The sequence below is a fragment of the Grus americana genome, chromosome 14 (assembly GCF_028858705.1).
Source record: "Grus americana isolate bGruAme1 chromosome 14, bGruAme1.mat, whole genome shotgun sequence".
NCBI classification, from domain to species: Eukaryota; Metazoa; Chordata; class Aves; order Gruiformes; family Gruidae; genus Grus; species Grus americana.
The window spans coordinates 19,419,395-19,435,828 of NC_072865.1; the positions used below are offsets into that span (position 1 = coordinate 19,419,395).

The 16,434-nt window shown below is 47.3% G+C and overlaps 1 protein-coding gene across 7 annotated transcripts in view; it reads right to left on the reverse strand.

Moving 5' to 3' along the window:
• Positions 1–16,434, reverse strand: part of SIL1 (SIL1 nucleotide exchange factor) — a 97,305-nt gene that overhangs the window by 27,592 nt on the left and 53,279 nt on the right. For 6 of the 7 annotated variants that reach the window (XM_054841851.1, XM_054841852.1, XM_054841856.1 and 3 more), the window contains 3 exons: positions 15,752–15,848; positions 12,615–12,806; positions 7,710–7,831 (listed from right to left, as the gene is read on the reverse strand). In XM_054841851.1, coding sequence (XP_054697826.1) covers positions 7,710–7,831; positions 12,615–12,806; positions 15,752–15,848 — 411 coding nt within the window. The remainder of the gene's footprint in view (positions 1–7,709; positions 7,832–12,614; positions 12,807–15,751; positions 15,849–16,434) is intronic. The other variant, XM_054841857.1, reaches the window with a different exon arrangement.

A 16,434-nucleotide genomic window follows, 5' to 3' on the forward strand; every position in this document is an offset into this window, starting at 1 on the left:
GCAAGACTGTCTGGAAAGGATGGTTGCAAGAAATTATACGACGCACTCCACGTTAAATTCATAAGAGACAAAAACAGAATCTGTGAGAACTGAAGTGCGCCGGAGGGACAAGCTAGACACTTCTGATGGAAGCGAAGACGCAACCCTTTGATGGTTGCCTTCTGGAACTGGCTGCAGTACCTTGGAAACTCATTAAATGCTGCAGAAAGGACAAGTGACGTACATCTATTGATGCTCTGAGCAGCAAATTAGTTTTCAAATCTATTCAGGTCTCATGCAGTGGCGTCAAGGGGCTAAGACTCGGTGGGAAGCGGCTGCGATAGCGTTTCTCCAACTTGTGTGATGACTCCAAGCCACCCTGCAGGGAGGGGACTGCCCACTGGTCCAGGTCCCTGGAGACGTCTTCTGGCCACAGACTGCTGCCCTGGCTGGCAGGGCTCAGAGGTCTGCGGCTTCTTAGACAGCCAAGCCAGTGAGTCATCCCCTTCCGAAACATGCCAGGCAGCTCCAAGGGTCTCCGATGGACATCTCCTTTTAAGCAGAAATAGGATCATCTAAAATAGAGATCAAAATCCAGCTCACGAGAAGACACAGAATATCAGCACCTGAGGGAAGAGCAAGTAGCCAACAGTGAGGATGAGTTTCTTCAGCAAGAGATTATTTCCAGTAAGCTGCTGTTTTCTCTCTCCACAGAACATCACTGCGTTCAAACACTTGGAGAGCCTTGAAGGGGCTGAGGTTGGCAGCAATCTGGTGGAAGACCTGAGGAACTGTCTTCACGGATGAATAAGCAACTCCTTCAATGAATATTAAAGCACATAAATAGACAGATGAGGAAAAATTTAGCAAAACACTGTACCAGGAGAACAGGTAGGCCAGAAGATGCCAACCTGGGAACAAGGTCACTTGCTGGGACATGATCTGTCTTCAGTCAGGACTGGCAAGGGCCAGTCTGCTGGCTTGTGTTATCTTGCCTCGTACGCAAGCTGGGGGTCCAGCAGCTCTCGCCTTCCTCTCCTTGGCACAAGGGGAAGAGTAGGGGAAGAACAGAGGGCCAGTGAGTAAATATGGCTAAATCCAGAAGAGAGCCGATGAGAGCTAAGGGCAGCCCCCCAAGACACCTCCAAAATCCTGATTCTGCCACCACCACTCCCCCGCACCCCTGGCTGGATCTGCCTTTGCATGCTCAGTGCGTACAGCCTGCCAGCAATTAAATCCAACAAAAGCCGCAATCAGGAAAGGGGTAGGAGGGTGCACACAGCAGGACCTACAGAGGAAGAGATGGGATCTGGATCCTCCTATACCAGCTCAGACAATAGCCGTAATGGGTCGGTTCTGTCCACCCCAAACCCTGCTGGGAGCAGGTACGTAATTGAGGCTAGATCCTGCATTTCCTGCTCTCATTGTTCGTCTTCCTCCCATTCTTCGCTGCTTTGTTCTATTCAATGCACTTTTTCAACCTTCCTTCTGAAACACATTAACAACGGGCTGCTACAGCCTCCTGTACACTGTGATTAAAGAGCAGACGCAGATGCTTCTTCTTTGTGGAGCATTTTGCACCTATTACTCGGAGGGAATGCGGAGAACACGCGACATGAGAAAGTCACAGCAGGTCAGGAAAATAACGTAGGTGTTAGGTAAGAAAATCTTTGAAGCTTGTGAAGCCATTAGCTGAGTGCACAGGCTGTAGTCAAAAGGATAAACAGAGAACATGGATGATGAATAAATAGTGGCCGAAGAGACAGAGGAATACGCGTTGCGTCCAGCAATGAAACCAGGTCCGCACTGAGAAACAGCAAGTCTGGGCTGTTCTTTTTCGCAGAAAGTGATTAGGTAACCAGTCCAAATACATATTTTACATGGAAACCACCACAATAACTCAAATGCTTTAGCAGAGAGCATTTACTAAATGAGAAGAGACAGAAACAATGTGTTTTATATAATGCATGAACTGGCTACGATGAGTTTTTCCTGCAGGTTGTGTCACCAAGCTCCCTGCTAAAGAGAGGGTGCTGCCGAGCACCACCGGAGCGGCTTCCTGGCGTTCCCAACCCCTGCCACAGCCCTTCTGCAGGGCCGTGTTTTCAGGGCAGGCCACCTCACGCAGGTCTTAGAACAGCGAGCGGCAGGAGACTGGCAAGACCCCGCTCGCCTCTGGGAGCACTCACCTCCGTGTGAAGGGCACGCGAGGAAGAGACCAGATGCATCGTCGAGGCTGAGCCCCGTGATAACCGATAAAATGTAACGGTACTCACTGCTGGGAGGGAATCGTGTGGGTTTGCTCACTGCTGAAGTGTGATGTGAGGCCAAACGCTCTCATTTCAGCAATCTGCATCTTCACTGCTTAACACCTTCATTCTCCCCTCTCGCACTGCCAGACCAACCCAGACCCCCTGGGTGGGCTAACTCACTCCAGAATTCCCACGCTTTACAGAGGTGACAACATCCTCAGCCTAAAACCAGTCCCACAGGGTTAGGCTAAGCCGTCCATCCCACCCTGCCAACTCTCCAGGGGTTGCAGGCACCTGGGGAAAACATACCTGGCACAGGACGAGCACCCTCCCCTCGGCCACTGCACCCTGCCAGCTCCCAGAAACCACCATTTCCCCAGCATTTAAATTACCAAAGCATTTATGAAAACAAACCCAGGAGCAAACCTTGGATTCTAGATTTTTCTCACGGGGTCTGCTCTCTTGTCTTCCTGAGAGCACAAGGATGGCGGTTTACTATTTAATTGTTACTTACACTTTGTTAGATTTCAGATGCTGAAAAATGTTTAGGGATTTATTCTTCTGTGTAATTAACCATAATAATGAAACACAGTTTTATACCGCACTGCAGTTTTTGTTAAGGTTATTCATAATGGGGAAAGGCTAAATAGGTTGAGTTCATTATCGTTACAGAAAAAAATTGAGGTGACCCAATCAAATTAATTTGAAATTAAGTGCAGTGAGGCTGATAACTCCACACAAGTCAGGAGTTCAAATAAAAATAGAAGAGACATTCTACAAAGCAAGAAATTACAAGAGGGTGGGGAGTTGATCTGGAATTACTGCGTCTGGGAGGTGGCAAACACACGACAAACAGGTGGCAAACAGGGCCACTGAGAAAACCAGTGAAAATGGATAAAGAGGCAAAGACTGTAAGACGTAAAAGGAGAAGCCGAAGGAGGAAGGGACGAACATGAAGATGGATTTGAAATAAATGGGTAGGGACAGTGCTTATTAAGCTAACTAGATTTATTCCTCTGCCCAGAAATTCTTATGTCCTTACAAGACAGCACTGAAGCAAGGTCTTTAATTTTACTTTTCCTGGGTTTATTGCTTGGGCCTTAACGTTATTTAACAGCAGCGAGCGTCAACCAGTTTCACTGTGAAGCTGGACTTAACGCAGAATCGTTTCATCTGGTGGAGGCTTTCTCCTCTTGACAAAGACATCCTGAAGAAGCTGGTGCTTCCGACAAAACACGGAAGTTGCGAATCTTAGGAGAATGGACACTGCCAAAATACCGATGGATAGAGCAGGGATGGGGAGACAGCATTCCCCCATGAAGAATGGTGATGGGATGTTCGTGATGCACACTGTCATAGTTTAAGGGTTTAATCTCATAGGAAATGGTTAAGATAAGCAATACCCCGATGCGAGCCATCTCTAGGAAACTGTTGAGTGCTGCTGCGAGATGATGCTCCAGTTATTAGCTGCGACAAGTTTACTCCCGAGTCTTTACCAAGTTCTGTACCATTTGTTTTCTCCCTCAGGGCCAAAGCAAGGAACAGCGAGATCCCAGCAGCACCAGGCTCGATGGAAGAGGCTGTGCTGGGGACTGCCAGGTAGGACACACAGCGAATGCAAGCTGGGACCACCAGTTTGAGATCCTGTCCCCAGCTACCCAGTTTGAACTGTGCATGGGTTTTTAAAGGACTGGCCAAAATGCCACAAATCTCTCAATGCAGCTGCACAAGTGACTTTTCTCCTGGCTCCCCACTTTGGCCATGCCAAAATCCCACCTTTTGAGCTTTCTGCCCTCTCCTCATGAAATGCAAACTGCTTCACTTCACCTTGAAGGTCCCATGGCTTAGGTTCTCTCCATCCTCACCTCCAATTCACCCCTAAGCGTACAGGGAGCATTTGGGATAAAACTTCAAGAGTGCATTCGATATAAATTATTATGCCCCTTCTAAACGGATTAAGAAAATCCTTTTATTACAAAATATTAAAATGTTCAAATTATTGGTGTGGAAAAACGTTTCCTGGAGGTAAAGTTTTTAAAAATTGAGGTTTTAATCACAAGCATAATCCTTTCTGGCTAATGTTTCCAGTCTTGTGAAACATCTAGATACAAATTGCGCAGAGGCCTGGCTGTGCTATGAACAAAGGAAGATGCTGCCTGTAAATAGCTTAGAGGACATCAGAAGACACTTCTCTCATCAGCAATCTTTTTTAGCTTAATATAGCTCCTCTTTGCATAAAACATTGACATTTTTGCAATGTTTGGACCCAATCGTGCGAAAGCTGATTGTCATCCGAAGATACTAGAGTGTACCTTCAAAAATATGCAAGAACATTTTACAGACAGTAGTTTTACTTGCCTCCAAAATGCTGTATCTTAATATTTCATACTTATATATATTTAAATGTTAGTACCACTGGATAAATGCTAACATGCTTTTATGCTAATGCAATCACTGAAAATCCAGATAATGTTGTGTATTGGCATATAGTGTTAGTGAATTATGGATACCTAAATGTACAATCCCACATGCCTAGCAATTATTTTTGTTAGTGCATTTAACTTTTATTTGCAATCAGAGCACTTGAGGATTGTTCAAATGAAGTTTACTTTTGCAAACTGCTGAATGGAAAACATTTTGTTAAAGGTTTAAAAACAGTAAGACTGTGATGAGGTTGCAGAGTTGCAATAAGGGCACCGCTCCGAAAACTCGACCAGATGGAACGATGTTTGATTTGGTCACAGACTCAGCGATTAAAAGCCAAATGCCTAAAATGAAGGACATCTAAGAGAGACAAGAGATGAAATCTTGATTTCTTCCGTATCAGGTCACCCTCTTGCATGGCAGAGGCTCACAGACAGAGCCAGATGGATGCCGGGAGGAGAGCATCCATCCAGGCAGCACCCTGGCACCCTTTGCCTTGAGGACCAAACTCTCCTGTGCTAAGGCCGCTTTTCAAGTCCGGTTTAAGCCTGATACATAGAAGTGATATCAGGAGGGAGAAATCCACTGAATTGCCTTCTCCTGCCTTCACTAAGCCAATGTCTTGGCCAGCCCGTTGGCTCAATTTGCTGATCCACTTGAAAACCCATTTATCCCACACTGGTTTTCAAGCACAGCTCAGCTCTCTGAGCCAGGTCCCAGCCGGACTGCATGCAGGCAAGACCTGGGTGAGGCAGCTGGTTGCTCCATCCCTTACCTGCCTCACTACCTGATCAGAGTTAAAGACAACGCAGATCCAGAGAAGACCTGGGTATTTTTAAGAGTTGAACAGTTCTGGATGTGACCCAAGCACGTCTGAGATTGCTCAGTGTCCAGTGGCTTTCTCCTGCATAAACCAACTTGCCTACAGACAATGCCAAACTCCCTCTTCCAGGTTCAGCCATGCCAGGAGTTAACGACCTCGTGGGCTGGGCTGAGGAGCTGCTGTCATCACGCCTTGATTTTCCTTTGGTAAGGTCCGCCTGGCTTGAAACCGCTGGCCTGAGCCAACCTGGCTGAAGAGACCTGGGAGGTGGCCACAGGCCCATTGGTGAGCAGCAGAGCATCGCCTCCTGCCCCGGGCACAAGAGTACAGATCAGATCACATCCCTACAGCTCAGCGGGCCGTGGCACCTCTGGGCATTTACTGGAAAGTCCTACCACTTGAGACCCCTAGGAACAACCGTGAGTGAAGGAAATAAAGAACAACCCCTCAGAAAAACATAAGACATCAGAAAACGCTTAGCGTGAAGTACTTGAAATGCCCCCGGCAGTTTAAATGGAGCACGGAGTAAGCTGAGAAAATGTATGAACAAACAAATTAAGCAGATAGCACAAAGCAGACGAGTTGGCACGTAGGTGCCTATTGAGAAAGCTTAAGCACAGCAAGGGGAAAAAAGCAGACCCAAAAACCAGGCATAATATTCCTCACATTTTGGAACTGAGCTCTCTGACAATACATCATCCAAGCCACTCAAAATTACCATCTGTCAGAATGTCCTTTAAAGAAAAAAGGTCTAAAAGTTTCCAAAACGGTGTTTTAATATCATCATATTAGAAAAGAGATTGCTTCTGTCCAAAGAAAGGCATTTGCAATTAAGTGAGGAATACTACACAAAAGCATTAGTTTCGTGGCCGCTGCTACATGCTCGTATCATTAGACAATGAATTTCTTGAGTCTTGATCATGTCACATTAGCCAAATCAGGAAAGAAGTGACTTAATAGCCCCCATCATTTCACAAGTTACCTGCAAATGTTTCCAGAGCCTCTGCATGATTTTCTGTTTATGAAACATAAAATTAAGAGTCTACATGCTATTAAAGAACCTAAGGAAACAATTACAGTGTGTTTCATACATTAAGATACACCAGAATATGAAAAGCGGGTCTGTGTTTCTGATGTGAAAGACTGTATTTATCGTGGTAAGTCAAGCTCTGTTTCGGACTATAAGCTGAATATTTTCCTGGTGTAAATCTGGATACCTGCTGCCGTCCATGAGGCCACATTACTTCACACATGCTGAGGACCAACTGCATCGTATACAAGATTGCAAAAGAAATGCAGATTTGTAGACTACATATTAGACTAAGTGATAAATAATTTATAATGGAGGAGAAGGTGACCGTATAGAAATATGCAGATGTAATAGTCCTGACTTTCAATCTTCACTCTGCACTTCTGACCTTGAAGTTTGGGTTCATCCAACGCATTTCTAAAGCCTCTGCACCCGTGCATGCACAACACGCACACCACAAAGCCCCCAAACCCATAAAACAAAAAAGGCGCCAATAAACCCCGCTGAGCCCACAGGGTACCACGTGCAGCACGACGCGCTATCTGCCCTAGCATGAGGGCGACTGGGCTCCTTCGGGCAACAGCCGCCTTCCAGTCAACCACAAACAATCTTCACACCAGTCTCTTCTTGATTCAGCCTGTTGACCCTGTTCCTAACCCTGTGTCTAATCGACACCCCTTTGGTGTCAGAGACACATCTCTGTCAGGCTAAAAACCTGCCACCAAAGACCACAGGAGTTGCTGTATTTCTGAATTCAGTATCTCGCTATCCTAAAGCGGCCTAGGAGGCAGGAATCGGAGGCAGAAAGGTGCTCCCTGAGGTGTTTATAACCACACTGTCCTCCAGATCTTGCCCCGGAGAGGGCTGCCAAGGGGAGAGGTGGGGAGGCAGAATTATTCCCCTCAGGCTCTGCAAAAACAAGGAGCCCGGGGAAATCCAGAAACAATCGTAGCTTCCACACTGAATTACTTCTGGCTAAGTCTAACGAGCAGGGTGAGGACACACTGACAAGACAGCCAGGGTCAAGTGGTGCTGCAAGAAAAGGGCTAGGCAGGGGAGAAGACAATTTGGTGTGTTGCAGGATGAGAGCAGCTTTCAGCTCCCGCTATTAGAAATAAATCAAGAGAGCTGAAAGGAAGCACAGAGCCCGTCTGGTCTCCCAAGGTTTTCACCCTCCCAGGCTGGGAGGGAAAGAGCTCACCTGGACAGCGCGGATCCCAGGACGAAGGCAGCGTGCTCCTTCAGCGCGGCCTCGGTGCTGTTCAGCCCGTCGATCACAAGCTGGAGTCCACCCATGGAGAGGAAGTCCTTCGCGTTGTCCACCTGGGAGAGAGAAGGTCCCCATCAGTACAAACCCCCCAGCCAGATTCCACTCAACAACTCTCTGAGAACGCCTTGCTTCAGAAAGCACAGCCATCTCTTCCCTCCCAGTCTAACCAGCGCTGAGTTTTAAAAGCAATTAAAAATTAAGAAGGAGCGACTGTGGCTTGAATTTCGTACAACACTGTCTGTGAGCAGAGGATGTCATGGTTGCAGAAGCACAGTTTACTGACGGGTGGCTATTATCACACACAGAAGGCATCGCTGAAAACTCAAATATTTGATTAGCTCCCAAAACTATTCTTGACATGTATTTTGGTAATTCAGGTGATGTCAAAAATTCAGTAAATTCGATGATGTCAAAAAACCCCCAGTTCTTTGCTCTCTCACCTCAGCAGGCTATTACTGGGAAGCCAGGGAACTGTATGTTTTGCAAATGCAACTAATTAATTGATGCTCTAATTGTAGCACCAGGAGTTAGGGACGTTTAAGAGCCTGTCAACAGCAATGGTACATGGGCAGCATCACCTCTGCTCGAAGCGAGGATAATGGGCAGGTCTGGGCGTTTTTCATGAGTTACCTTCAACAACTTCATGCAGACGTGAAAAGAAAAAGCCAGCCCCTGCCTGGAAGGGTCAGCCAGGAGCCTTCCCTCGGAACGACCTGAACAAAGATTTTTCTAAAACAGACAATATTGCACTAACTGCCGGTAGGGAAAAGTTTAAACATTAGTGGGGATTCATCAGTGTTTGACTTTAACCAGACCTGGGGCTAACCAGGCACAAATCACAGTGGGCATCTGTTCTCCGAGCCGAGATTAGAAAAGGGCTCTGAGTGGCTGGCAAACAAAATATAGAGAAACAGCACAAAGTGCTTCAAGTACAAAATTCAGTCCAAAGTCAAATCGATGCATTTTGGTTTTCAAGGATTTTTTTTTTGCAGTTTAAAAGGGTATCTGATGAATGTTCAGAATTGCGTGCGCAAAAAATGGAGTTTAGAATTTCAACATTTCTCCTCCCTGAAAGAGAAGGAGACAACAGCTTATGGTGGCGGATGGAAATAGAACATAAAAACAAGTTATTAACCCTGCAAACCGACCTCCCCGGCTTCAGCGAGCTGACCCCACTGATGGGGTGGGACGGGGCAAACACTGCAAGGCACCGCGCTCCAGCTTGAACGCTCTTTTAGTTGACAGTGACTTCATGCTTAGTGTTATATTTATCTCAACCGTGTACCTTCACCAAAAGTGGCCACAAGACGGATATTTTAGGTACCCAAGAGAATGAAGGAGCTATTTAACTTTATGTCCTGCAGGTATGCCTTTACCAAAGCAGGACCTGGGGAGCTACAGCTCATCTATTCTCCGCTGTGGGACAATACCCACCACTTGCTGGCCCTCTGCAAAGCTGGCAACAGAAAGCAGATCTCTGCAGGTCTGCTGGGGCTGATTCAGGATCTGCAGCAGCTTTTGTATCCTTTCAGATCCTATTCTTTTAGCTGTCCCTATAAACTGGACCTGCCAGACCTCTTACTTTTCTGCAGGCTCATCTTTGTCTACAAAGAAATCTATGCAGCAACCCAATTTCGGGTACCAGTGGGTCCTTTTATTGCTCAGCCTCTGTAAAAAACTCTGAGGCTGTTTTAACACTGGCATTAAACCTCGACTTCTGCTCAAGAGGGAATGCATGGACAGGCAGAAGTTTGCATCCAGCATCAGCTGTGGTAAAACCAACCGTCACTGTACCCTCATCAGCACTGGAGTCCTTCAGGCCAGCCCCAGCATCAGTGAGACACCTCAACCACAGTATATAAGTTGTGCTGTAAAGCTTATTTTGAACGTTGGTTTTGGTTTGCTTTTTTCTCAACTGGAGTCTGTTGTGAGAGCTCCTTCCCTCACTCACCATTTTAAAACCAACAAACCCCCCCAAACTCCACAACTTGAAGCTATTAACCTCTCTGGGGAGCGGAGGACGCTGTGAGGCAGCAGCTCGTGCATCGCTTCAGTCCACTGAAATCGGCACAGAAGAAAGCCAAAGATCAAAAGAGCTCTTGAGTAAAGTACACATGCGAAGTGGGTGAGGAGAGGGATGGGAGAAGAGCAACTATGACAGTAGTTATTCAGGAAGCGGCTTTGAATCAGAGGAGAAAGAAAACGGGGAGGGAAGGCAAGAGAGAAAATGTTAGAAAAGGAGAGGAAAGAAAAGCAGGATGTCAACCGTATTCAACGGAGAGGAAATTAGCAGTGAGAAATGGTGTAGCATGTCAGAGGAGGGGAGAGAGAACGATAAGGAGAGTAAATAATTGAGAGAAAGAGCCTGCAAAGCATGAGAACGGGTCTTGGCTCCGCACGTTGCTGTGCAAGCACCATGAATTCTGTTTATAAATGAGTTATGCTCTGGCCTCTTCACATTTGCATTTGGTTTTTATGCATTACAGATAACCTAGCAAGCCAAACCTTCCTGCTCTTTCTCCAGGATGGGCTCCCAAACACGCCAAGTTGAATCCTGACTGATGAGAAGCAAAGCAGAGCTGGCAACCAAAAGCTGAGCAAACACAGAGCCCTTGGGCTGACCCTCCAAGAGCAGGGAAGAGCATCTCTCCACCGGCTCGGCACCGGCCACAGCTTCCCCTCCTCTCCCTCGCAGCGAGCTCGGAGGCATGCTCTGCTTCACATCCCAGTGCTCCAGGACGCTTGTGACCATGCCACGGAGCAGAGAGCATCCTTTGCTTGCAAAACCCGCAAGGCACAGCATTTTCCACTCGACAGGGCATTTTGTGCCCCGGAGCCAGCAGCAGGACGGCCGGGAGCTGAACAATTATCAAAAGCCATGGCACGTTACCACTCAGATGGATGCTGGGGGAAAAGGGAGCAGCAGAGCCATCACTGGTCCCACACGTGGGTGCACGCTGCTCTGGGCCACCCACACCTGCAAGGATCTCCATCCTCCAGCCATGGCTGTGGCTCGCTGCAGAGGACTCCTGACAAGTTCAGCCCTTCCAGGGTTATGCGGCACAAGCGTATTTGGCTGCTATTCAGTAATTACATTAAGCCAGTGCTGCTAAAGTCAGTACCAAGCAGAGATAATACTCTGGACGCATTCAACTGGCTGGAAGAAGAAAAAGGAGGAAAAGCCATGCTGGCTTAGAGACAAGTCATATTTCTTATCAGCTTCCTGCCTGATGAGAAGGTGCTGCCCAGCCATCTGCCCCGACAGCGCGGGCACAGAGCAACGTTGTGATGGATGCACAAAGGAGCCCTCTGTGCTCCCTGCCAGCCTCCCTGCCGTTTCCCCCTTTCTGACCCCTTTGATGCTGGATGTGGCTCCCTTTGATGCTCCAGTCCCCACACAGGGAGCGGGGACCGCTTCCCTGCTCCTCTCGCCTTTCTGAAATTGTTTGCCCCATCCCGTGCTGCAAGCAGGCGGGATTTTATACTGGAATAGTCCAGACTGTTATGCTGGAATCCAAAGCATCCCAGGGCGTTTGGGGGTTGCTTTTTAGCATGCTAGCCTGATGCCAGAGCACCCTTAGCCAGACAGAATTAGCCCTGAGTATAAATATGAAGCTCTTTGGGTGCCCATTGTTCACACTTATTCTCTGAGTCAGACAGATGCCGTCAGTGAAACAAAAGCATCGAGAACAAACAGCAAGGAAGCCTCTGCATGCGCACGACAGAGGTTTAATGTGGAAATTCAAGACAAAGAGCCCTGGAAATAACACTTCTATTAGCTGGCGCATGGACTCCTTCTCTCAGCAGCACATCCCTTCAGCTACCTTCCCCCAAAACACCACGTTTGGTTTTAAGAAGTGCCATTCCAGCAAAAGGTCTTGCACTGGCATCTCCCAAGAGTTGTCCCATTCACTCTCTGAAATGATAAAGTCACTGAGAGCGACACCAGAAACTCCCAGTCCGCTCCAGACTCTCCCAGTCGCTGGGGAGGGAGAAGTTCAGTCCCCTCTCATGAGGCAGAACACAGTCTCGAGGCCCAGATGCCCACCCGAGCTGCTGCGGCAGCGTGGGAAGGCACCGAGCATAAGGGAGGAGAGCAGTGTGCCCAGAGCCCGCAACCAACAGGAGGTAACAACATGTGAGCTGAAAGCAGAGCAAGAGAGACCAGAGGGAGGGGGGAAAAAGTGTGAGCGTAAACCTGAGGAAGTGAGATTTCAGGAAATATATTCTATCTCACACCGAGCCGATTAACACGGCTCAGCTGGTGCTCAGCAACTTGCCACTTGCCCGAGCCTTCAGTCACTGTCGCCACCGGCCCAGCCATGACAGAGGCTCTACGTGTCACCTCTGACTCACACCGAGACAAAATACAGGCTTTTGGGTGGCTGTCATCTTCCCTGGTACAAAGACATTCTCTGCGAACTGATGTAAGGGCACCTACCTGCAACCACAGAGGCTTTCCATGGAAGGAGTGAGAAAACAATTGCTTTCTTAGCAGCCACCACTCTATTTACCCAAAAACGGCAGATAAACCCCCATTTCGTGGTATTAAGCATATAAAAGAAGAAAAAGAGAGGGCAAGAAAAAAAAGCCTGAGAACAGACAACAAATCAGGCAACACTAACCCCTAGGAAACTGCTCACTACTGGCACGAGCAATGATTTATTCAATCTTGGATATAAAATAAGCCTGCAATAGCCTGCTGTCTGTTATTGTCCCAGGATTATGCTAATTAAGCAATTTGTATTACCTGATACCGATAAGAAAAATAAAACCAGGTTTATGACACCGTATCCCCTGGATTTTACATGGTAGTTACTAATGCATTTTTGTTACCTGGTGAACATAATATTCAAGATCATAAAGCGCCGCTACTTTTTCATCCAGCGTGGAGGCAGAGCTGTTGAATTTGCTGATTAATTTAACCATAATTTCATAATCTGTTTCCATCTTCACGTTCAACTTTTCAAACTCCTCCTTCAGCTGCTCTATGGGCCGGAACTTCTTCCTCACCTCTTCCTCGTGGGCCTTGAAAGCAGGAGGAGGAAACCAGATATGAAGGCAGGAGATAAAGAAAGCCAAGAAAGATGCAGAAGAAACCCCAGCCCAAATTTACAAGGGCAACCTGGCTGCCTACGCAAACGGATTTACTGCTGTGCATCAGAGATGCAGAGGCAGTGTTGGAGGGTCCTTCTGAGAACCGCAGGAACCCAGTTATCTGTGAGATACTTGCCTTGGGTACCAGCGAGCACTTCCCAAGCCTGTACTTAGAGCTTTGTACACCATTTCTACATCCTACACACCTTCCAAAACAACGTGAAGCCCAGAGGCAGGCAGCCCTGCTGTTCTCTGTTGGCCTGCAAGTGGATGTTCTCAAGACCTGACTGCAAAAAGCCCTGAGCAACCTCCCCGATCTCACAGCTGACCCTGCTTGGAGCTGGAGACAGGGCTGGAGACCTCCGGAGGTCCCATCCAGCCTCAACCGTTCAGTGACACTGTGCCAGTGACATCACGGAGATCTCCTTGGGTGTGCACGAAGAAGCTTTCATCATCCCAATCGCTTAACGTGTTTCAGGATGGCTTTATTTCTCAGGGAAACGTACGCACTCGCTGCTGGGGACAGAAGCTGTCAGGAAGGAAGGCAGGAGGAACAGCTGTGAGATGGGGGCAGCTGAAGCACCATGCCATGGGGCTCGGCCAGGAGATAGCTCGTCCTGCAGCACGGCTCACCTCCCTCGTGCAAACACAACCCCAAGGGCCGCGACGAACCAAGAGAGCTGCGGAAAGGTGTGCGGTGAGAAGGAAAGGGCTCCGCCAGAGATCTGAGTGAGCCCCAGAACTGGCAGGAACCGATTCTCCAGCATCGGCACTGGTGGCACTGGGACAGGCGGGGACAGAGCCTGCTGCTGCAGGGGACAGAGGAAGCAGAGAGGTGAGACAGAAGATGGGCTGCCCCAAGAGCAGGAGAAAGCAAGAAAGTCCCTTTTGAAAGGGATTCTGTCACAAACACAAATACCAAAAGATGTTTTTACACAGGAGTGACCCCCAGCTAGAGGGTTTGCACGTGCCGTGCTCCCCTCTGTGAGCACTGCCCCGCTCCCCCGCATGCGAACAGAAGCCGAGGGCTGGAGCCATCAGAGAAAAGAAAAAGGAAAAAAAAAAAAGTGATGGAAGTGAAAGCACTGTCAATCTAATGGCAGCCATACAATTGGCGCTAATGACTACTGGCCTAATTACTATAGATACCATGGGTAACACATCCCCACCCCAACCGCACAGAACTGCTTTTGCAAGAGCATAGATGGGAACACGCTTGGTGTAACTCAATTTACTTTGACACAGTTACTTCAAGGATTAATTTGCTCCCTGCAGGAGCGATTTTAAATGGAGTACTTTAGGTCCATTAGAGGTAACTGGTTTTAGCCCAGTTGCTGGGACAATAGCTATTCTAACAGGGTTTTTTAAAATATGGCTTATTTTCACATAATAGAGTATCACTAATTTTTGCATTCAAATGACACTCATTTCAAGAAGTCCTGCTATCAGTAATGCTGGCTGCTACATAAATAATCTTATAGAAAACGAAATAATGCCCTCGTGCCAGATAGAGGGAAAAAAAAGATTTTTTGCGACTTCAAGACTTCAGAGGCTTGACTCCTACTTCAGTTTTCCTTCAACTGAGACAACATCAAGGCAGCAGGAGGAGGCACGGCCCGAGGAAATACGGTTGAGTAGAGAGGGGAAAATATCACCCCGCTGGTGTCGTGCCAGCGGCTGGGGACCAGCTCCATGCCTGGAGAGAGCTGAAAGCAGCACTTAAATTCTATTTTACTTTGGATTGTGGACTCTTTGTAACTAAATGGGAAACTTACAGTTTATATAAGGAAACTTTAGCCTAGGCTTCACCACACCCATTTGGTTTTTACTACTCAGGGCATGAGATTAGAAACTCAAACCATGAGATCACTTCTGGATCCAGCTGTGCCAGTGGCAGGGGATGTTATCTCCAGCGGTTTGTCACCATCACCAAAGCCAGAACAGAAGCACCTCAGCTGCCCAACACTTTTTGTACTTCCTCACGCCCAGGAGGATGGCGAACAGCAAAGTAACTGCTTTTACAAATACCGTCACCCTGCAAACCATTCCACTTTGGGGGTCTGCAGACATTTTCATGAACCAAGTGGCAGCTGAACAAATAAATCAAAACAATGGATAAAAATACCACCCAAACAGAGGAAAGAAAATCAGCCCATGGGTTCACACAAGTGTTTGCAAGTTGCAAGTGTCACACATGTTTTTTACATTATAAATTCAGGTCTAATCAGATTGGTATCTCAAAAATTAGGAGAGCAGCCTCACACCAGAGAGCTTACTGACCATACCGGCTTTGGGCTCGGGAAAGATCCCATAGCTTCACTCGAGCATTGGTACACCAAGAATGGTGGTAAGAAATTCGGTGTTTGGATGGGTGCCGAGGACAGTTAAGTGGATACCGTGTACCTGGTTTGCTGGTTCAGACCCCACGCCAGTAAAGACCAGAAAGCAGCAGCATCTGAGGGCTGATCCACCGCTAACCTGCTGACCCCAGCCCACTCCATCACCGCAGCCCCTCTCCCCAGACAGCCCGCAGGATAATTACTACCGAGAAACACCCTGAACTGTGAGAATATACGTAAGTACTTATAAGCAGCTTGCAACACAAGGCTTTTAAGTTTGAAATGAATAAAATGGACCTGAACAAAAGTTTTCCATTTTTACAGAAAACTCAGGATTAGTACAGAAAGGGGTGAGAGTTTCCCAGGGAACTATATTGCTAACAGGCCAGCAAAGGTATTTTAGGTCCATATTCACCAGAAGATTAATCGGCACAGTATTTTCTCAAGCAATTACTTTAACCAGTGTGTTTCTGAGACGTGTAAGGTAGTGTGTTCACATCTGTGTACGGTGCAATGGTTTAGAAACAGGGAACTCACCTTCCTTTCTGCCTTCTCGGTTTCCTTCATCTTAGCCAACGCTTTTTTGAGCTCCTGGGATGTGAACGAATTTGAGTCGACATCCACCTTGCCCAGCCTTGTGGGGGAAACAAAACATAACGTGTTATGATTGAACAACTGTATCTATAATATTTTCAATGTGATATACTAGCAATGGATAATATCAGGAGGAAAGGAACTAAGAGCACTAGGTTTTCATGCATCTCACTTAAAACACACAAAAAACCTCTACGTTCAAGAAAAGATTAGTCCAAGTGCTACATTTTGCACGTGCTTTGCAGATACCTCAGCCTGACAATCATAAAAGGCTCCATAATCTGCATGTCGACTCAAAATCTCAAGTCCTAACACAACAAAAGTAGCTGATTAACTTATGCCTCTGAATTTCTTGTAGCAGTACAGAAAAGCAGGAAACGTTTCAGAGAAGCAACAAAAAAGCACCGCTGTGCCGCCAAATCACTGACCAGGACTTGCAAGCTTTAACATGGAGATCTAGAGCTGAAGCGCTGATGATCATCATACACAAAGTTAGGGCAAGTCCAAGCAGAAATTACACAGAAATGCTAAAAAGCACATTGTGTTGCTCTTTATGACAATCTCATTGGTTCAGAGGGTGTTTATCTGGGCCACAAACACTCCTGCACAGAAGGGAAAGCCAGCTC